At 47.4% G+C, this 23,671-nt stretch overlaps 1 protein-coding gene across 3 annotated transcripts in view; it reads right to left on the minus strand.

Annotated features, from left to right (window-relative positions):
• CALN1 (calneuron 1) overlaps positions 1-23,671 on the minus strand; it is a 130,890-nt gene that overhangs the window by 96,758 nt on the left and 10,461 nt on the right. For all 3 annotated transcript variants that reach the window (XR_008819867.1, XM_056326654.1, XM_056326653.1), the window contains exon 2: positions 19,473-19,597. Coding sequence is in view for 2 of the 3 variants with exons in the window: in XM_056326654.1 (XP_056182629.1) it covers positions 19,473-19,590 (118 nt within the window). In the remaining variant the exon portion in view is untranslated. The remainder of the gene's footprint in view (positions 1-19,472; positions 19,598-23,671) is intronic.

A 23,671-nucleotide genomic window follows, 5' to 3' on the forward strand; every position in this document is an offset into this window, starting at 1 on the left:
GACGTTACTACACTAAAACAACATCACCAGAGCTATTAGGAAAGCTGCTGCAAGTTACGAAGGTTGCCAATAGCTCCAGGGGATTTCACAGTGGCCAAGGATAACAAGGAGGAGGGAAATCCCAGCTGTGCTCCTTTCATAGCCTGTGTCCCATCTGCCAGCTGCCTGTGGAGGGGGACCGCGCCCCAGCACAAGCACACTGGAAGATCCTGGACACAGAGAACCACTGCTTCACAGCCACACAACGCCACCCAGGAGGTGGGGGAAGGATAAAGACAGCTACTTGTTCTTCATCTTCATCTGATTTCTAACCTTCTAACAGATTTAAACAACAGTGAAGAGCAAAAAAAGGAGGAAAAATGCCAAGCAAGTCAGCTAGTTTACTGCTGTTGCACATCAGCTGCTTTCCCTCTTCTATTCCCTCCCATCCGGTCCATCACATGTGCACAAACCCCAGCAAGGGACTGGAAGGAGTCTCAGGAGGTCACATATCCCCTTTGCTCACCCAAAACCTGGAGGAAGCTCACCTAGAGCACTGTTTGTCAAGCTGATTTCATATCTTCCCAAAGAAGGGTACTGAGGAGGACCTGAAATGCTCAAAACTACCAAGGGACAACTACTTATCTCCAGCTGCCAGCAGCAGTTGTGTGTCCACCCCATGAATGGTGATAACAGGCCACAGCAGATCTGATGCTCAGCCAAGGGCCCATCTTCAAACAGTTTCAACAGTTACACAAATTTTTCCAGTTCCTTTCATGATCATATTTACTTTTGTTTGTCCTGTAGCAAGGAGTTCCACAGTGTAACCATGCAATATGCGATGATCCACTTTCTCTTCTTCTGAAACACCTCCTCCAACTTCCATCTGACATTTTCCAGCTCTTGTTTTGGAACAGACAGTAAGAAACTGTTCGCTGTTCTCGTTCTCTACACCATTCACCCACTTCCTAGTCTTAGGTTTACCATATCCTCAGCTGTGTTCAGGCTGAAAAGCCTTTGTCTAGTTATCACACAGCCTGCTTCACCTAATCTATCCTTCCAACTCGGCCCATTCAACCATTGCTAAACACTCAGCGGTCATTAGAAACACAGGGCTTCCACCAAACCCTTCAGAATGTCATCAGTCTGTTACTGAGACCTTCCCAGGAGAAGAAAATAAATAAACCTCCTGGCCCGCCAAACCACGCACTGACTATTCCAGGTGGAAATCCCACACTACCTCACTGCAGCCACCAGCAGTACTGGAAGCAGGTCTGATGCGAACAGGAGCTTCCCCAAGATCACCATGAGCAGCTCACCAGGGCTGGGAACTTGGTCACATCCCCATACCCAACACCCATGAGAGAGACAGGCCAGTGAGGTCTACTGGGAGGGACTGGGATCTCCTATCCATAGGAGTCCACAGCAATCTTTGGTGTATTCGTACGCCCTATTACTTTAGCATCTGAATGCCACCCTGCTACATGTGTTTATGCACCCAAGGTGTGATGGGGTATGGCTGTTATCTCCACTCGATGGCCAGCCAAAGCCCGGGGAGTGGCAGGAAGCAAAACCCAGACTCCTACATTAGACATGCCAGCAGCAGCCGTCCATCTTGGCCATTTCCAGTGGGAACCCACTGGATCATTCCCACCAGCCTCCTCTGGAGGTAGAAGCAGCAGCCTGGCCAGCGCTGCCCAAACCAGCTGTAGCAGCCGGACTCTCCGTCTGCAGCATGGCCCTGTTACAGGCACAAGGAGAGGATGGAGAGCAGCCGGTAATTGGCAGGGTCGGCCTCTTTCCTGCCTCCCTCTCCCTGTTTTAATGGAAAAGCTGCAGAAACATTCACACTTAATTATATAAAATGCTGTACACGGGCCCAGCTGCAGGGCCGAGCCAATGTATATCACTTTGGAAAGCCATCATTGCGTAATTTCTGTCAAGTAATTAGCGTGCTCCGCAGCACACCAAGCTGAGAGTTTTACTAGCACTAAACAAGGTTAGCAGATTTGTAAACAGCTTGCTATGGAGTAATATTTTTCTGCTCATATCGTCTAAAAATATCTTGGGAGAATTTGCTCCAGTACAAATGGCTCTGCTTGAAAGGGTTTAAAACATCAAAAAAGCTTATGATAATTCAGAGCAGGTTTTCACTTTGTTTGCCTGCCTGTCGCTTGCTTTTTCGTTCCTAACTTCAAACAGTTACACAGCCCAGAGCTTGGCTTTACTAAAACACCCGGTTTCACCAGAAATTGAATAAAACCTATGCTAACACCTAGCTCCCTCCCTTCCCCGCTTCCTACTGACCTTACGCATGGTCACGTCATAGTTTCATGTTCATTTTACTGCAGGTCCAAGGGGGCTGGGCCGTGCCACTGGATGGGAAGGCAGAGCCTCTGCCCCAAGGAGCTGTGGGAGGAGAAGACACCTGGGACCAGTCTAAAGCCCACAGAGAGCTCCATGGCTTCCTAAGTCCTGCATGAAAGATTTAATTCTTCCCAAGATCTTGCATGTGGCATCCACGCCTGGGCGGATGGCATCCTTCTGCTGAAAGGAGGAGGATGCCCAGAAGACTCTCCGGGAATCGAGATCTGTTATTTCCCAGCAGCTTGTAGATGACCTGCGCTCAGTTTAGAAGCAAAAAGATATTTTACTTCATCTGTTAATGCTTGTGTTCCCCATGGGAGAGCTCAGGTCCTTTCATCTCACCCTCTGCTGCTGAGAAAAAGCTTGTTTTACACACTCTCATTCTAGGTGAGCTCACCACCACTTGCAGCGCTGACTGAAGATGCTAGCAGGGATTCAAGTAACCACTGCTACGTCACCAGGAGCAGATCCTGACTCCCTGCTTGGGCTGGATCCTCAGGTCCTGACTAGGGTTGTAAATGACACATCCCCAGAGACAGCAGCTACACCACCAAATGCTGCAAGTGGGCAAAGCTGCTGGGAAAGATGGAGTGGAGAAAGGAACCATGCCGTACCTCCACCTGTCTTGTAAAATCAGGATGATAACACTGAATGTGTTCATATTAATAATGTTAATAAACAGATTCATATTTGTGACAAGTGACTGTGTCTTACCCTGCAGCCTCCCCGAGCTCCTTGGAGCAGCCGTGGTGTGTTGGGACAGTGCTTTCCACGGCAGGACCCCAGGCTTCACTGGACCACAGTCAAATGAACAAAACACGTGTAATTTCAGTGCTTATAAGAATATCTGTTTTCCCCTGTGCTTGTGCCAGGTTCGGCCATTTTAGCAGTTAACTCTGTTGGTTTATTTGGGGAAAATAAACCAGGCCATCAGGAGGTTTGTTATTCCATCCACGCTTATCATTAGGAGGCTGCTAATGAAACCACAGAGACCTCCTGATGCCCGGGAATGGCAGAAAGAGGAGTACAAAGTGGCACACTTTTTACACTTCATTGGGAAGCTTTATAAATTAATTGGAGTACAAAGTCAGGTCTAATTGATGTTTGTATTGATTGAACTGCTCCAAGTCTTAATTTTGGTTGTAAAACTCACTTTAAAATAGAGCCGTTTATAATTAAGACAGGATCTGTAATTAATGGAGTTTTATACTCATAAAACTGCCTCTCTCATCAGTCTAAATTAAACTCCACATGAAAGTTTGCACAAATTAAATACAGTAGATGCCAAAACTACTTTCTTTGAACTCCTTGCTATTCTTATTAATGTCAAAACAGAAGTGATTTGGAGATGTGAAAAAGTGATGAAAATTCATATTAGAGGAGGTGACAGCAGGGTGGGTGCAGGACACCCGTGCCCACCCTGTGCAAGGCAAGTGCAAACACATCACAGTCACGTTCAACACGTGACAGCAGCAAAGCCAAGAGCCATTGCCCACATCCCAGTTAGAAAATTAATATATTGTCCCTCTCACATAGTTGTGTCAAGTCGTAACACAAACCTGCTTTTAAAAAAGATTTTGTGCCAAGAGAGTCACACCAGGCCACCAAGCACAACGGAGGCTTACAGGGGGGAGGGCTCCCTTGCCTTCACGTGCCAGTGGCTCTTTAAAGCAGGGGCAGCGATGTGCCTGGCCATGCCCCCCAAGCCTCCTCAGCTGCTGGAGCTGTTAATGAAATACTCTAATTCTGGTAACTGTGGTTGACCATATGACTCCTTCCAACTTGATCTCATCGGAAATCTTTACAGCCATCAACCACAATATTTACAAAGCACAGACAATTTTGGGCTCGTGGCAAGAAAATAAATCACCTTGGACATATGTACATATATAAAAGTTCCCCAATAAATCTGTTTTCCATGTGCAAGAGTCTGCCTCATCCTTATCTAGGTAATTAGCTGTTTACTTCTTTAAAAGCTCCCATTTAATTGGGGTTGCTGTTCTTAGCGGAATATAATTTCCTCTTCCCAAAAAGGGCCATTACTATTTTTGTATAATTTTTTTTCCTGGCTGCCACATTCTCGTTTTCCCACTAAAATTAAAAAGTCACTGCAGCACTCCCCGAGTATTTATGGCTTGAAGATTCCTACACACGTCCCTGGGCCGACATCCATAAAAGTTTGTCACAGCCGTCCAGCACTTTCCCACGTAACTTCAAACTTAAGTTGAAGCTCAGGGTCCCTCAATAGCTACTGTAAAAAGCTACACAGGCTGATTTGCTCCCCGGTAGCTCCTTTGGAAATGCCTATCTGTCCCCATGGACAAACAAAGATGAGGGGTTAGAGAAGCCTCAATAAGGTCTGCAGGTGAGGAAACAAATTATGGCCCATGCCCACAGCTCTGAACGGCACCAGGTTTCTCCCTCCCTTTTGGATAAGGTCTGTGTTAGACCCTTGGATGGCCAAAGCCGGTTCTGCTCCCACCAAGGTCACAGAGAGTCCAAAACCACCATCAGCCAAAGCAGAGCTGAAGCCATGATGGAGGCATAGAAAGTGCCTCTCCACAGGGATGGGAAGAAAATGTCAAAGCCCGCATCAAACCAATTTGTTTAATCACTTTTAGAGCTATAACAGACAGATTCATAGTCCTCCTGCCTCAGAGTTTCTCTTTTTAGCCCATTCTTTTAATCTGTTTTTCTTCCATCCCATCAAAGCCTCAGAGGCCTCATGAACATGTGTTGGAAGAGGTAAGCAGGAATGCAGAAAGTTGATTGCTAATGAATCACATAAATTATCATACTGGTAATTACCCAAAGGACTAAGGTTCAAAAGAGCCCCTTTCTTTACCATCATCAGTTCTCAGCCTAAACACCCACACCAGCCTTGGGCTGGCCCATTCACACAGGCAGGCTTGCTCAGGTGCTTTACAAACTGGGATGGGACTGGTTTTGTGCCATCAAGAACTGATTTATCCTCACCAGCCGGTAGGTAAGAGACACCAATATTACCTGTGCTCATGTGCACAGACTGGGACACACAGCTACATCCCAGAAAGCATCCCGTGACAAGACATGATGTCCAGTCTTTTAGCACTGTTGGGGAAGCTGAAACTCAGGCTGTGAGAACGAAACTAAAAAGTCGCTACTAAAAAGAGCTCTCCATTAGAGACACAGACACTAAAGAGATTAGCCAGCTATCTGATTTTTTCAGCCACAGAGAGTGAAAACCCAGCTCTGTCGATGGGAATTTTGCTCCTTCTAGATCAGAATTTTGCATTTGCAGAAGCAGCACATTTTACTTTGACAACAACAAGTCCCTTTCCAAGCTGAAAGCAGCTCTTCCATTGGCTGGACAAGGAGGACAGCAACTCTTCTGCCTCTCAAGAAACTCTTCATGGGTGGCTTCTCCAGGCAGACAAGCAGTTAGGAAATTCAGGGGTGTGCAATGTTTGGCTTTAAACATTGTTCTGGTGGGGAAACACATGCTGCCAAGGTCAACAAGTTATCAGAAGAGCTTTTTATTTGTTGGGGCTTAACACTGTGATTCCAACCCTGAATTTGCTGTGTGCTGCAAAGCACCCTGGAAAGCATTAGAAGGCACAATAACTGCACAAATACCCGAAAACAGCAGCTTCAGACTTCTCTTATTGCAAATAAACACCACCAGAGACATCACCCAGTGCATTACAGAGTCAGCACTTTCCCACAGCAAAACTCCTTTCGTGCCATAGCAACACGCTCAGGGTGTCCATCAGGCTCGTGCAATCCAGCCAAAAGCCTTGACTTGCTGCACTGTTACACAGAAGACAACAAACTTAACCTGCAGGAAAATTCCTCCAATCACTTGCTCAGAAAACCACCCAAAACCACAGAAGAGCTAATGATAAGCCTATCATTATCCAAGCTTAAGTGAGAGGCTGCTTGTCTAATCCAATATCCTTCTGCATTTTTATGATGTGACCTTCTCCCCCTAAAGGGACACATAAGCCTTACCCTTACTGAAAGGAGTCACAGAAACCAAAGCACATCTCCTGTTTGCTATTATCGGAGCAAAAAAAAAGGGCAGGCAGAAAATGCCGGACCTCAGTGCAGGACAGCAGGAAAGCCTGAGGCCAGCCAGAACCTCTCTCCGGAGCTCTGTGTTTAACCAGCCTCTTTATTTGCTTTGCTTCCATTTCCTCAGCTTGTATATTCCACCCTTTATTGTGAAAAATGAGAGCGAGAGAAAAAAAAAAAAAAAAGAAGATGGGGAATATAGCGAAATAAAGCTATTGAGAAACGAGCCTGGAAGGCAACTGGAATGAACTCTGAAGAAGTCATTAGCTACCTAACCCCTTCAACAGACCCAAAATAGGGTGGGCAGGGGGAAAGCGTGCCTTCTTTTTGTGTCTCCATCCAAACCAAACCTTGTATATTTTTACTGCTCAGAAGCACTGCTGGGCTGAACCGCCCATTCCTTGTGGGCTCGCCAGCAGACCAGGCTCAGCTCACGGCAGCTCATCAACAACGCAGTTAAAGCACTTGAGAAAGCATCTGTAGGATGGCTGCACTGAAGGAACAAGACCCCAGGGACACAAAGTCTCAAGGTGGCTCAGTCATGATGCCACTGGTTTGGGGAATCCTCTGCAACTTGGTCAGGATGGGAGGGATCGCTGCGGGTCCCTGCCCAAACCTCCTTCTTGCCCCACCACGGCACCTTGTCGTTGCCTTGGCTGGAGAAGAAATACCACAATACAGTTTTTTTCCTGAAGTTCTTTCACCAAAAACACAGATTCAGCCTCTCTGAAACACTTCATCAGCTCGCAGCGGCTGCACGAGCTGCCTGTCCAGCCTCCTGTGGAAACAAAATGTTTTGGTTTGACTCTCGTAATGGAAGCACGTGACTTGGGGAGTCAAAAATCTACAAGCTTGCCACACCTTCAGAACAGAGATAAATTGAAAAGCTCAAACTCTAAACGAAACACTTTGTTTTGGAATAGATTAATTTTTCCCCCAGCTTCTGATTCATGGGGAAAAAAATGCAAAATTGAAAATGTGCTGGTTTGGCTAAAACTGAAATGGATCCCCATCCTTATTTGTGGTTGTTTGTGGTTGTTTGGGGTTTTTTTTAACTGCTAGTGAACTGAACAATCCCATATTTGCACAGCTGTTTGGGAGGCAGCGCCTGTCCTGGCTGCTCTGCCATGGCCAGCCCCAGAGGCACGGACTGGCTGCCTCCAGTCTGTGCAGCCTGGGACAACGTCACCTCCTGCACTTACAGAGGGAACCCTGAGCCCATCACACATCCACCTCCCCGAGGGGCAAAGCAGGAGACAACCTTGCTTCAGCAATATCCTCCAACACCATCTCTATTTTCTCATTTTCCTTTCTGCAACACTGGAATCAAATTTACAAAGCAGTGACAAGCCACATTTAAGTGCTTGTGATGGACATTTCATCCTTCAGACACATCGGCAAACACAGTTTCACATTTCAAAGGCAGAAATTACTGTGTCCCTGCAAAGCGCAATTTACTCCTTATGTGCAAACATGAAGAATTGCTGAGGAAAAAAATGCTTGAAGTCTTTTTTACCTTCGGGAAGTAATAGCAATTACAATCAGTTACACAGCCGTATTTCTTTCCCCTCCTCATCCAAACCTTTTCACAAAATCTCATGCCCTGGATTAGATTTAGTTGAAAGAAAAATAATGAGATTTGTGTTTCCTAGCAAATTAAATAGAAATTGCCCAAAAGAATAATCCTAAAACACAAAATACTGCCTCATCCCACATGTTGCTAATAGGCTTGTGTTCTAATGGCTTATTTAGAAAGGGACTTTTCATAAATGATCTCCTAATGGTGTGCATTCAGGAACATGAGACATAAATATCTTTCGCTACCAAGGCTTTGGAGTTTTTTGACATATTTTTTTTTTAAGAATTCTTACCAAAATAAAGGAAACATTTTAAGAAAGATTGTGTGCTGTTCTAAATCGTTCTGATTGTGTGCAATACTAAAGATTGAAAATTCCAAATACTGATGTTTCTGAAAGTTGTTTTTCTTGCTCTTACTTATCTTGTGGTTGTTGCTGCAAAGGGTTTCAGTGCTGCCTGCAGCACCTGGGCTCCAGACAGGACATAGTGTGGGGCTGAGCAGCTCACTACTTGTCAAACCCATTAAAATTCCAGACAGACGTTCAGTCCTATCTACTGTTCCCTCTGTTGAATGCTGCCAGGACTTTGTATAGCTGGTCCCCAAGGACACCGACGTCCGCGATTTCATGTCGCAACTCATTTTGAGAGTTGCTTCATGTGATGCTCACACAGATCTTGCTGCTGGTCCCAACAGCACCACCACAATCCTCTCTTTTGGTCCCCTCAGCTGGATCCAGGGTGCGGTTGTCCAGTGTGGAGATGAATGCGAGACCAAGGCAGACAGCAAGGTCCTGGCTCAGCTCATCCTCCACAAATGCACATGGTGCAAGGGGCACGGTGTTCCCGAGAGCCCCTGGCTGATCCCTCTCTGCTGCACTGGGAGCACAGCCCTGTGTGGAGCAGCATCACCCTGCAACATAAGCAGACCTTAGTCTGCAAAAAACCCAGCATAGTTTTAACTCATTTCACTTGGAGAGTGGATAATTCGAGCCAGATTGGCATCAGCCTTAGGAACTGCAGTGATTTCAGCCCATGCACCCTCCCCTGCAGTGGCTGCCCTGGCACTGAAGGCTCACAAAGCATTTCATGAACGACCGCTCTCTGCCTGGGTCTGGTGAGCTTTGCTGCATGCCCTGTGCTCCTGGACACGTCTCTGACATCAAATGTCACAGTGGAAAAGCAAAGGTGGTTGAGGTCTCACTGTGCCTCACCAGCATGCCCAGGAGTATCGCTGTACCTGCCTGGCCCTCGCTAGCTGCAGTCCTGTGCAGCATCCAGCTCCTCGGAGCGTCATGGTCACCCTGGGAGATCGGCACCCCTTTGTTTGCGCAGGGAGCAGTTAAGTCTGACTTCAAAGAGTATGTACTGATCCTCTTTGATGTCACCAAAGCCAGTCAAGCTGAAAAAGCAGTGCTTCCCCACTGGGCTCCTGCTCCGTCCCCCTGTCCCCATCTGGCTGTGACCACAGGGTCCTGCAAAAGCTGACAACTGCTGCACATGGCTCTGGCTGCCAGCTCGTTTAGCTCTGGGAACACTAAATCCAGCACTGGCTACAGCTGCCCATTCTCTCACCTCCTCTCCAGCTCCAAACTCTGCCTCCTGCCCCCTCTTGCACCCTCCTGCCCAGCACCCATCCTGCCCTGTCCTGCTGCTGTACCACTACCCCATGTCCCTCCCCTGCTGCCCCTTCTCTCCTGCCCATCCCACCTCCCACTTTTAGGGAAACCGCCCATTGCAGATCCTGGGAGGGAGCATCCTTGCACAGCTCATTTAATAAGACCAGCCTTTGCATTGCATCTATTTCTCATCTCAGCTAGGGCTGAGATGGTCTCAGGACCCACCACTGGGCAAGGGAAACTGGGAAACCAAGATTTCCAGCCAGCAGGAGAAGGCAGCCAGGTCTAATGGTTTAATTCCCGGCATTACTGTCATCTGCTTCCCTCATCTGGACTCGCACCCTGCTAAGCGACCTCTCACTCTGCCAAGCAAGCTGGTCTTGTCCTCAGGAAGATAAATGCACTTTCTTGTAAGCAGGGGCAAGAGGACAGGGACCACAAACCCTGTCAGTGAAGCACAGCAGAGCAGGCTCATGAAGAGCAGCTGTGGGCAATGGCTGCTGCCCAGGAACACAGCAGGACCAGGATGCTGTCTGCTACCACCGAGCAGATGCCACCACAGCCAAACCGAGGCCAGGAGCACTAACCTTGACATTGCATTGCTTTGCATGGCATTTGAAAAAAAAAAATGTTCAAAAAAGCCAGGTGAAACCCTCTCTGAATCACTGAGTTTTTCTCCCTGTCATTTTTGCAGCAGCATTGTGCCAAGACAGTACCCTTCTGCACCAATCATCCCTGCACTCATTCACAGCCACAGGGACTGTGGTACAGCCACTGGGGAGTCAAAGCAAAGCCATTGTGCATGGGGAGCAGGACCCACAGATAATGCTTGACCCAGAGGTCTTGCAGCACCCCAAGCAGTGGCGGTTGTATTGCTCCTCTCCCCCTTCACAAGTATCATGGCTGTTAGGTAAACTGAGGCACAAAAAGATGAGTGAAGGCTCAAACATCCCAGTGACGAACTAAAAATAGATATCTGGAGTCCTCCATAATTGCATCTAACTCCTAAACCTCATTATTTAGGAGGCAAACCTATTTCTGAATGTTCCTCTATAGAAAGCACATAGACGCAGTGCAGATGTTTGCTCTTTGGTGAGGTGGCTGCACTGATGGAGGCAAGGGAATCGATTCCGTTTGCTTATGGTTTGCTGTGACTTGATTAAAGCTGATGTTCTGAAAGACACAGCGAATAAGCACAGCCTGGCTAAAGTATCGGTCTCCACAACTCACAGGGACACCCGACAGTCCATAACATCATGACCACAAAAAGGGCACGTGCACAGCATGCAGAGCATCACGCTAACCTCCAAATCCTTAAGTATTGAAAATCATGGTAATTAAAGCAGGGACCTGCGAAGCTTAATGTTGACTAGCTCTAAGACACTGTCTGTGTGGCCAGAGACCTGGCAGCGCTCATGAGACCCTCAGGTCCATCCTGCTCCTGCGCTTTGCAACCATCCATGCCAGCGCCCAGATCCTCTCGCTCCAGTCCATGCTGCTGGGATGCACCGGCACGCTGAGCCATCCGTCTTCTGACTGACTCTAATGACAGCCTGTCTGGACCTTTTTCAAGCCATGCATCAGCCCCCGAGCCCAGCGCCGATAAGGAGGCCCCAGGAAATGAAATAAATAGCGAGCCATTTCCTTGGCACTCAGCGCCACGGAGGGGATGTCTAGGGCAGCTTAAACCCAGGCCCCAGTCCAGGTTCATGCCTCTGTCTGTGTAGTTAAATGACAAGAAATGGCTTGTCAGAGTAATTTTCCGCCGGGGACTAACTGCTTGACTTCCCAGAGCTGCTGTGCCTTCCACAGAGCTGAGGTTTTCCCAGTGCCCTGGCCCTGCAGCTTGGGAAGGAGCCAGACAGCTGAGACACATTCCCACCCAATTCAAAAAAGAAGCACCACCACCTCCATTTCCAGGGTGGGGAAGACATTCCCAGGCTGCTTCAGACAAAAATCTCTGTTCCCGCGGCACTGCCAGCCTCACTCAGCCTTAAAAGCCACAGACCTGGGTCAGAAATTGATGTCTCCCTTTGCTAGGGAAAGATGCGCCAGACAGATTGACCGCATCCCAAACAAGCTCACTGGGAGCTGGACCAGCACAAAAATGTGTGCTCGGAGGCGGCCACCTGGCTGCACATGCAGACAAGGGTACAACACCCCAATATCCTGCTGTATCCACAGCTCTCCCATGCCTGGATGACGTGGGATGACAAAGGCACTAAATGCTCCTTTGCTTCCACTCCCAGGGTGCGTGCCATGTCCTTACAGGTGTGGGCTGCAGTCACCCTACCCTGGCCCCCGACCTCCCATGCACAGCTGATTGTCACTGCCTAGGGGGACATTTGCAGAACAAGGTAGTAGGTAAGGATGAGACCCCTGAGTCCACACAGAAACACTTACCAGAATAGGAGTAACTTGCTAATGCTGGGGGTTTAAGGCAAGGGATTGAAGGAACTTGTAAAATTAATGATCCAGCTTAGAAGCTTGCATAAAAAATTAAAAATCCGTATTAAAATTTGTATAAATGTGTCACAGCAAGATTTAAATGCCTTTTAAAGCATGTTTAGCTCTTGATCTGAATTTGCTCCATTCCCATGGCCTGAGGCGACGCAGGCAGCACGTTAGAGAGCCGGGCTCAGGAGTGAATGGGCAGCATCCGTAACGGCTGCAAGGAGCATCAGCCTGGCGCGACTCACAGCATGTCAGGGAGCACCGAAGCCTCGGCAGCATCTATCTCTGCAGTGAGAGACAAAACCGGCAGATTTAGAAGGAGCTGGATGAAGACACAGTCTACATCCCTCTCCCCAAAACCATCTTCTTCCAGTTTGAAGAGGTTCCTTCTCCACTGCAATATGCCAGAAGCCCTCAAGCCTCTGACCAAGGATATCTCCATATCCACCACTAGTAACGTGCTTGTGCCAGCCAACTCCTATAACTATGTCAGCATTGCTGGAGTTCAAACAATCTCTTTAATTGTTGTCCAGATGGTGTCCCTGTAATTCTAATTTGTTGGCAGCCAATCTCATTTTATTTATACTCTTTTGCTGTAAGGACTCTTTCCTCAGAGATGATGCTGATGTCTGTTCTTGTATTTTGGGGGCAGGGAGTACAGGTGACACATCCCCCCTTGGCAGAGGGGGTGTTGCATAGAGGGAACAGAGCGTCTCCAAGCCCTTCCCAAGGCTGTAGCCCCCAAAATGTTTGTCCCCCTAGGGATCAACCTGCCAAAGTACTGGCGCCTTGTGTAGGGCTTGGGCTGTAAAGTGTCGGAGGGTGGAAATACTGGCTGTTTGGGGGTTGATCCCCCAGTCCATAGCTTTCTGCCGCCTTTCTGCTGAGGGTCTCTAGTGCTGGAGGAAACCCAGTGCTGATCTTCAAGCCGCAATGACCCCTAAGGCAACTCAGCAGCCAAACCCCTCAACACATGGTCTTCTTCTCTGGTGAAATCGGAGGAGCCAGTCCTCCCTGTGCTCAGCCACTTTGGGTGTCCAAACATCATTGTTTTTTTGCGTGGGAAGTACCACTAATTCCAGTGAAAAAAACAGCTTTCCCTGGAGGCCAAGAGCAAAAGCTCGGCTGGATGGATGGACGTCTGTTTGTCTGCGGCACACAGGACCTCGCTGCTGCTCTGGGCAAGGCTTCCCAAATCCAGCGCAGGGGAGCTGAGCCCTCCCAGATGCACGGCAGCGGGGCAGGGACCTTGCATCTGCCAGCTGCTCCAGCCGGTGCTGACATATAGAGACTGCTAATGAGGCTGGGGCAGACCACAGTGAATTATAATTATCAGTCTCTCCCTGGGTGAACTCCCTTGTACCTCATCAGGGCTAAGCCAGCACGCAGCCTGGGACAGGTAGCCACAATTTCTCCATCAGCAACTCCGCTCCTCCACTGGACACACACTTTCTGGAGCAAACGTGCACCTTGTGATAAAGTCGCACTCTGCAGAACATTAGTACTGCGCTGTTTTTTATGATTTTTAAATGAAGGCTACTTCATACTCGAAACTACCGAGTCCCAAGGAAACCCACACCGTAATTAAAATATGCAACTGGAAAAATAGCAGAAGGAGCACAGCAGAAGTGAGAGATACAGCTGCGTCTGTCCACAGAAGAATCTGCACAGTGATGCCACAGTTTTGTATTCAGAGACATGAAACACCATTAAAGCCCAATATAAGACATAAATTATTCAATGTCCAGCCATGATCACTCACAGCAGAGACACTGTGGATAAACCTCTCTTTAAAAAGAACTCTGCAAGAGGGAAAATGAGCTTTATACAGTTTCATCCACTTCATTAACAGGCTGCTCGCAGTGCTTACACTGAAGCATGGACTTGGAGACCCATGCACCAACCCACGCGCGGAGCATCCCGGGGTGGCCGTACCCACTGCACGCTCCCTCTTGCTACGTCTCATATCCCAGGGGAACATGCTTGCAACTCCTTCCTCACCAGCAGAATGCTCTTTCTTCCTTGATTCTCTTTCTACTTTTCCAAGTGCTTTTATCTTCCCATGGACAAAAAGCCGAACAGAGCAGACTCAGCCTGTTGCTGCTACATGAGTCAGTCAAGTGACTAATGACTCTCCCCCCTGGGTTTCCCTCCTCGAGCACATTGCTTCTCCAAAACACCGTTTGATCTCACCTGGGACACCAAAGATAATCAGTCTCAGCCACCGACACAGCACAGCCAGCTGGCTGTTGAGGCCGGAGGGAATCTGCTTGCCCCTTTACCTTCTGCACCCATCAGCGGCATTAAAATCTCTGCTAGCAAACAAGCAGACCCAGAGAAAAATCAACACCTGGAGAGAGATACGAGCAGTCACACAGTAGCCCCGACTCTCCAGCAAGCAAGGAACTGTTAATCAAGCCTTTCTGGTAATTCAGTACTGAACTAGGATCTGGATCAGCCACAGTCCTCATGGCTCGCAAGGGTTGCTGTTAAATAACACCCCCCAAAATGAGACTGCACAGTGACAGTGCTCTGCAGCATCACGGTCCCTCCCTTCCCAGGACTTACAACATCTAAGGACCATCATATTAGACATGCACAAGAGGGTAAACACTCCTGATTTGGGCCTTATTTTCACAGGAGGGCTAGGATGGCATGGCGGTGTATGTAATGTGGGATTATTTCCCCGGTGTGTGTCCCAGCAGGGACCCAGCATACCCCCAACCCCATGACTGACCACTCGTGCTGCTGGGACTCCAGAACCAGCCCCAACACACCTTAAGCCATTTGGCACTGCCTCACTGCCTGCATTATTGGCATGCGGGAGGCAACTGTTAATTTAAAATCCATATGGGGCATCATTTAACCATGCCCTTTAAATTATTCCAAGAGCTGTTTCCCAGTCTACCCTGAAGCCGCTCATGGTTGACTTTTACACAGGAGCCCAGGGAAGAGTGACCCAGTTAAGAGCTTCTGCAGGTGACAGAAGGGAAGTTGCTGAGAAGAAGCAGGTAAAGCATGTCCTGCAATGTCATGTATAATCTCCAACAACAGAAAAGTCCCCTGGTGAGGGAAGCCCCCAGATTCCTTCTTTGAAGGCTATTGCACCCCAAGCTCCCGCAGCCAGCAGCTTTGCCCCCCATTTTATGCGTTGCTCTGCTGACATCTCCAGTTTAGGCAGGCAAAATCATGCACTGGCCTTTCCACTCTGGGTCTCAACCTTAAGGACTGCATCAAGCCGACCAGTTTGATGTCTACAACACACACACACACACAAAAATAATCTCCCAGCCTAGAAAAAGCCTTGTAGATAGCACAGACCCCACTGGGGCAGGGGCTACATGGCCTAAGCCACCAGATGCCAATAGCTGTCCTGCTGCCATGCAGCAACATTTCCTCCTGCACAGGCACTGCCGATTTCAAAGGAATCTGGGTCAGGTAAGGATTTATCGTAATGTCTTTCTGGACAAATAGCTGCTGCTGTGGTTCACATTTGGGTTTTCTCTGCTAAGCACTGACTAGCATGCATTTCACAGACACTTTTTTGCAAATCCTACTTAGAATGCATGTGCCTCCCTTCAGGTGAAATTTGTCAGATTCCTACTATGGAAATGTTTTTACCTCCTGACAATACCCTTTAGATAGTGCCTATGGAGGTGGATGACTCAAGCTTGACATGATTATTTCCATCCACCATTTTTTATTAAAAATACTCCCTAGCAGTTCGTAATGTGAAGACAAAATCTGGTTTTAAAAGGGATGTGGAAACCAGAGAGTATGCACAAACTGTGCCACAATTTTATGTCAACCAACAATAGCCAGAAAATCTATATGTAAAACAGTTCCTCCCTGCCTTAATTTGTAATTTCATGCATAGAAACCACTAAGCATATGGCAATAACATCTATCCAAGACCCCACCGTACTTCGCGGTCCCTAAGAGACAGGTTATGGATGGCCTGCCACTTCCAACTTCGACATTTACTTGATGTTACGAAGTTAAGTATCGCCTAATATAGCTTTCTGCAAGTTAATTCCCTTTGTGACGGTGACAGCTTCTAAAAACCCTCACGCTACTACAGAACTGCAAATAGCAAACACCGCTGCTAGGAATAGACAAGCCATCAGCAGAGTGACCTGCTATCTCTCCAGCCTCTTTCCTTGCTGCCAGCATAGTATTTAAAGCAGGATGGAAAAAGACTGAGCAGAGTTAAAGTTGACAGATGGCTGATGCAAGTCAGAAAAGTTTTCCTCGGAGAAAAAGAAGCGGTCGGAGATGAGGCAGAGCAGCACCCTAAGCACAGTGCTCTGAACGGTGCTCAGATATTCTGGACTTCCCCCTTACATGAAATCAGAAATATTTTTCATGTCCTGATCTCTATATTATCCTTCACCCATCACCCACAGGCTGCAAACACAGAGTATTGGTCAGTATTCACTGCAGGGATGTGCAGGGGGAGGCATGCTGCTTTCCAGACAGGCTACACAGCTCCTTCGCCCTGCAGCATCCCAGAGTCCTCATTTGCAGAAACCCTTCCCAAAGTGAATGGTGCTGAGACATGAAATGCTAGACGTGGGGAAAAAAAAAAAATACTGCTGGAAAAAACCTGATAGATCAGGCACTTGTTGGAGCCTTAAGCGCAGAGGAGCATTATAGAAAATTCCCACCGACTTCCTCAGCTTCAAACCTTTAATAATTTAATATGTGTGACTGGAATTCCTCAATAGCCTGGAACTCCCTTGGGACCAAAATCTCATTGAAAAAGAAACCAAGACGAATTTGCCATTTCTTTCCCAGCCTGCAAGATTAAATGCAAATATGTTATTGGCATCAAGCTATCACAGCTTGATATATCCACAAAGCTCCCATACACTGACATTAACTTCTCAAGGAAGAACATTTTGTTACTCACCCTGAGATAGTTTATGCTTAAACAGAGAAAGGCTATTTCTGTTTTGGGTTTGGGCAGTGAACAGTGGTTCCTTCACCAGCTACCAGTGTACCCAGGCACTGATCTTGTATTAGTGACAAAACACAGTAAGACGGTGACTGCTGACCTAATAATACATATATAATTTCCAGTGGCTAGGCTGTACTCTGGTAGCTGGCACACAGAAAAGTATCTCCAGCTTCTTACGCTGCTCTGGCTTTAGCCAGAATCAATTTGGTACCACTCCCGTGTTTGCAGGTGGGAAAAAATGGCCTGAGGTTGACCTCTGCTAGGCTAAGAACTGGGGCATATCTGCATGGCAAAGATGCAAAGACCTCAAAAAATAGGTGTTTGTAAAGAAAAAGGCTGTCAGAAAATATATAACTAAATCCTAACAAGAAGCCTGTGCTTAGCAGCCAGAGAATAAATGGATGACTAGTTAATGAGTCCTGAGCGTTCTGAAGAACGAGGGGATACTCTTTGGGAACAGAGATGAATGAACTTTGCTGCTCTCCAATTCAATAGCACAGTCATAATGGAGCACCGACCACATTAAATGGATGCAGCGCTTGCATTAGCAGCGACTCGGCTACTGCCTTCTCAAAAGACGGCTCCTCTACACCTAATTCACTTCATTTGTTGTTAATTAATGGAGACGTTCCACAGTCTCTCCAGTGCTGGTTTCTCATGGGGCAGGCAGGTCTGGCCATGGGGCTGTGCTCTGCTGCCTCCCACAGCTGGTGCTCCCACCCCAGAGCCACCGGTGGGAAAGAGATGCCGAGAGGGCTCACCAAACCCACAGACTGCCCAAGCGTGGCTCGGGCTGGCAGCAGGGAGGCATGTGAAGGATGGAAATGAGGCTGGGCTTCCTGCCCATGTCCAGCCACAGACTATTTCCATGCAAACAGCAGGGGAACAAATCAAGGACAAGTTTCCCTTGTGTAATGGGATGGCCCTGACAGTAGGTTGCAGCCCTGATGCCACTTGAATCAGCTCTTGACAATTATCTGCAAATCTCAAAGGCAATTACAGCAGACATGCTCTAATCAGGGTAGGCATAGCAGAAAAACCCGTGTTCTCTGCATTTGAAACAAACCTCAAGACCTCATCCAACTTCTTCCTCCCTGCTCAGCCAACCCCTGCCGTCCTGAACAGGGACAACAGCTAAGCTTTACCTTGCAACATAACTTGCATCTAGAGGATGCACAGAAGCTAAGCCAGTTCTGCTCACCAATTTGAATCTTCAAGTGAAGCTCCTGTAACCCAGAAGAAGAGCCCAGAAGGTGCCTCTGCAGGCCTCAAGTTCCTGGGCTCTCAGCTAAGCTGCACTGAAAGTGGTTTCTTGTGTTGCATCTCTCACCCGAGCTGCTTTCACCACATATTCATTAGGAAGAAGAGAAGCAGTTACAAATACTCAGAAAACACTGCTTCTACTTAAGATAACGCAAGGCTTGCAAAACTAAATCCAAAGGCTCTGAGTTGAAAAAGTCTTGAAAACGAAAGTCTGATTTACCGAAGCACAGGTGAAAAGGGGGAGGGTGAGCAGAAATGTTGGCCTTCTGTTTTGCCAAAACATCTCCAATCTGTCCTGGAAGGACCATTTCCACCTTGCACCGTTCCCTTGCTTGCTTCCTCATCAAGTTCTCCATTGAGACTACTGATTATGATCATGGCTTGTACCAAATGTCCACTGGGAAGCAAACCAAGAGCTTCAATTTTTTCCACAGCCCTCAAAGACCAGCTGTCAACAATATTAACTTTTGCTTAGAAATGACCCTGGTGAGCCACAAATTGCCCGTGAAAGAGACCTTCCCACCACGAACCAGACTGGGAGGCTACCTGGCCTCACATCCTGTCTGCAGGGCAGAAGGGATTAGCAGCAACCAGCTTCTAGGGAGGAAATTATGAGATCCTGCAGGCAGCAGATGCGGACAACCTTCCTGATAGCCTTTGCCAGCCTGAGGCCGGTCTGTGCTCTCAATCGCTGACCTGGAAAAGGGAGTTTTAAAGCTCTTTCTGGCTTCTTAAGTCACAAGCAACCTCCGTGCATCTTGTTATATTGAGACACAGAGAGAAGCCCCACATTTGAAAGGCCACAAAGCAAATGAGAAGACTTCCTAGGATGACAAGTTTCAGCTCTGCAGGTTCCCAGGAAGGGCTAAAGACTCCTTTATAAAAAGATATTAGCCTAACTTTTTCTCTTGCTAAGTTTTACCCATAAAAAGTAGCCTTACTCTTTCAAAAAGCTGCCTTATTTCTAGGCAGAAGGACAACATCTGAGGCTAAAATCAATCTACAGCTCTCAACATAACCTTGGTCAGGGACCTTTTCTTTGTCCCCGATCTTCTGAGCCATCTCACTTCTGACCTGCCATTTGCTCCTTGCTTCACGAGGAGAATACCTCTGGTTATTGCATGACAACGCTACAGCAAAGGTGAAAAAAAGCCTTTCCCCATTCCCAGCCCCCTTTGGAAAACCAGAATGACATCGCTCACCATCCAGTTCCTCCACCGAGATATTCGCTAGCTGTTCACTGTCGCTGCCAGCGGAGAGTGAGCGGTTCAGGTAGTTGCCTTTGTACAACAAGCCAGCTGTTACATGGTGGAATGGCATCTTCTCCCTGGGCACAAGAGAAAAGGGAAGAGAAAAGGTAATTTTAATTATTTGGTTTTGCTTTACTTGAACAGTACAATAGCTTGCCTTGAAAGAGTAGCTAGACGAAAGCACCCTACACCAGGGACGCGCACTGGAGCTGGGTGCATGACTGATGGATAGCAGATTATATTTAGTGTCTAAGACATGAGCTAAAGAAACAAACAAAAAAGCAGCAGCTTTTTCTTTATGCCGCACAAGAGCTAGCAGAGACAGAGCAGCAGTGCCTTAGGATAATAGGAGTCTCTAGAACTCATACTGTAGCTTTCAGCCTAGAGGTTTGTTATTTCATAGTAATTATATAGCGCATAGGGGTCACTGACATGCAATTAAAAAGTCATAGCATCCAGCAGCGTGGCTTTCAAAGCCATGCAACAGTCTGGATGCCATCTCTCAGGCCCTGCTCTGGAGCATCTCGACCTCAAAGGTGGTTCAGACCCGCGGCCCAGAGCATCTGCACTGAGCAACATGCACGTCACACCGATGCCTCGGCTCCAGACTTCGGTGGCCCTCGCTGAAAGAAGAAAATTCACATTCCAGCACGGCCCAACAAAGAACATTTTCATCTCACCAACTATGACAGCTAAGAAAAATACTGCTCAATGGGAGGCTGTAGCAGAAAAGTGTTTGCAAACTTAGCAGGTATAAACACCGCAGCCTAGTGAAGGGCAGCCATCTGCACAGACAAAAGTGGAAATTACTGTCAGCAGCACTTACACATTGATTTAGGATACACAAGAAAGAGGCAAGTTTGCCAAAGTCAATTGAAATATTAAGAGGAAGATTTGTCATACCCTTGGCTGGTTTCAATCAGCACAGCCCCATCATGGGCCTATTCCATTTTACACTGTACGTTTTCAGCAGATATAAATCAGCAGAGCCACCCAGACATCAGCCGAGGATCCGGCCCAGGGTCTCCACAGGCGTTGGAAGGTGGCCAGGACACCCTGGGTGGTATGGTTTGGAACGGACCATTAATACAAATTTATATGGCAACGTTGGCAGATTTCCCTCGCACCAGTGGGGGGACACAGACCCTTGGAAACAAACTCCAAGGGCACTCTCACTACCTTCACGCTGGGACATCAGCTTGCTTTGCCATACAGAGATAAGTGCCACCTACTGAATCGTTCTCCAGCCAACACTACAATTACAAGGATGATCTGGCTCTTACTCAGCCATATGTTCCTACCACAGTCAATAAAACAAATATATATATACCTATATATACATTAATTTTATAACAAATGCCTTCTTGCCTCACTGAGTTAGTAAAAGCTTTGATAGACTCACCAAGAGCAAACTAACCTCGAGACACAGGAAAGCAAAGAACAGCCATGAGGTTTCTCTTGCACTGCTTAGCATGTACCTAGAATTTCTCTCGCAGTAATTATGTAAATAAATCCTAACCATAATTTTAAGTATTTTTATTTGGGAGCCAGTTTCTTCAGCAGCACATTAGAAATTGTAAACAAGGTTTTCTTTTTCATTAAGCATATCTGTAATTTCCCACCACTTGCCAATTAATGTATTTCATTCTGATATATTGCTCACTCTGACATATTGCTCTGCTCTAAGACGGGAATTTTACCTACCCACAGGGAGACACCCAGGCGATGCCAGGTTTGGTACCGCTCTGGGTCCCAACAAGCAGGGCTGGAGAGACACGTCCAGCCCTTTGCACCATCCTCATTAGCTTCCAGTCCCATCACAAAGTATTCAGGCAGCAGTCGATCCGTGTTTTCTCTCAATAATCACAGGCCCAATGTAAAAGCAATTACACTGATTTTCAAAACCCTGTCAAATTAAAGAGATTTAAATCTAACACCTGCAGCAGCCCAGGCAGAGCTGCAGGGTGAGCTTGCACTGCACATGCAGCGTGCGATGAGCCCATGGGGCTGGGGGCTGATGCCAGCACCCACCTGCCCCGGCTCCTGGGCGAAGGCAGCTCAGCCCTCACACTCCCTGAGCTCACCCACGGTCGGAGTAGCTGCAAGCTGTGGATTTAGGTGGACTAAAACATTTCTGAAATTGTTTTCTGTGCCTTCATTTATACAATCATTTAAAAAAAAAAAGGACAATGCATCTTCCCTGTGGGCTGAAGTGCTTAAAATCAGCTCCTACCTGTGATCCTGTAATGCATTTCAGTATTGGGGGGGGGGGGGGGGGGGGGGCATCCATAATATCCTACAGTGAGAGATCCTGGATTAAATTATACTTCCTGGGTGTATATATATTCTTTTTTTTTTTAATTTTTTTTAACTGCAATATTATTCAATGGAAACCATGCAGAGCTTCTGGAATTCAGCAGCTCTCAGCCTCCCTCCTAAGAAGAGATGCTCAAAACCAGACCAGCAGCAGCTCCAGCACCAGATGTCCAAACAAGGATGTGCAGCCACGCTTCAGGAGCGCTCAGCATCCTGCAGACGGGAGTCTGCTTTCAAAACCGAGCCTGCACGAGGGGCAGAAAATGGCAAAAATGGTCATTGCAAGGTGTGGCATGTAGGTGAGTTCATAAAGAAAAGCACCACACTTTGCAAAGTACCCTTTGCAAAGTACCCTATGTTGAAACGTATATAAGAGCTTAATCGAAATACTTAGGTGCCTGATGCCTGTCTGGGAAAAAGATCAGTCCAGGCTCATTTTTAATTTAGCCAAAATGTCTGTGTTAGAAACACAGTAACCTTAAGCTTGCTTGTGGCTGCTCCATCCAGTAGCAGCTGAGCCCCTGGGTAAACTCAAATCCTAAGTGAACCAGTGCTGATGGGCTCCATCCCACACCATGGTGATGCTCTGCCCAGGCATTCGCTCAGCAGCAGGTGCTGGTGCCAGAGCACAGGGTGCCGACAGCTTTCTGTCCCTTCATTGTGTTCAATTTGCAGCGATGTGCACCTGCCTCCTCCAGGTGGGAATGGGGAAGATGCCCTGGTCTTGCCCCATTTTACAGAGCTATACAACAAGCCTCCGAACAGGCAGCTATGCAGTGAGCTTTGCTCTCCATCTCTGAGCAGTTGAGACAGACACATTTTCTACTGAGCAACATGCAAACTGAAAGCAGTTTTCAAAGGCATAGTGGGATTTTGGAGCAATGAAATCTCCTTGAATAATATCATGAAAACATTGACATTTAACCAAAAAGCCCTCAAAGAACCCATAAACATGTATATGGAAATGTTACCATGGTACCTTGCCAAGGTTTCAGTCTCTGTGCCAAGCTCACCAGCAGGTTACATCCCCCGTAACGCCCGGCAGCAGCACTGCCAGCCTGGCTCTTTCCTTTCAGCACAACCACATTTGTGGAATTTATAAGATGTTCGTAAGCAATTTCCCGTCAGGAAAAAAAGGCAGTTACACGATGCTCACATGTCTACACTCACTCTGGTTTGCATTCTTCACCAGCTCTTGTGATATGTTTTCTAAAAAGGCTTGCAGACCCAATTGAAAATCCACATGACTATTAAACTGGAAGGTTTAGCTTAAATATCAGTCAAGAAGATAGAATCAGGATCAATATGCATTGATCCAGGATCTCCCTTGGTAGTTACCAATTTGGAAAAGCTTTCTTGCTAACCTTTCTCCTACGTGCCACACAAAATAATGCCCAGGAGTTGATCCTGGTTTTACAGCCTCAGGCACATAACAAACAACATCATCCGCACCGCCTGGCTGTTACACCTATACCGTGTATTGCCCTTCTCTACTCAGCTGTAATTTGGCTGCTGCCCAGCAGGTTGTACGTGACCTGGGCTAACAGGTCCCTGCCCTGGATGCTGACCAGCCCCGCAGCTACCACCCCACAGGCACCCCACAGACCAGGCAGAAACGATGCTGGCGGGGAAACATGGGGAGACGGTAAAATTGAGATGTCCATCTCTCCCACAGATCTGGCTGGGGCTGAGTGGAGGGTTCAAGCTGATAATGGGGGAAAACACACATACATGGGTGGAAAAGCACACACATGCAGTACAACAGCGTAAGATTCATTTTCTTAGGAAACTCGGCTAAAAAAATACAGGAAAACATAGAAAAATCCATAAAGCAA

Source organism: Falco biarmicus, chromosome 1, assembly GCF_023638135.1.
Source record: "Falco biarmicus isolate bFalBia1 chromosome 1, bFalBia1.pri, whole genome shotgun sequence".
In the NCBI taxonomy this organism is placed as follows: Eukaryota; Metazoa; Chordata; class Aves; order Falconiformes; family Falconidae; genus Falco; species Falco biarmicus.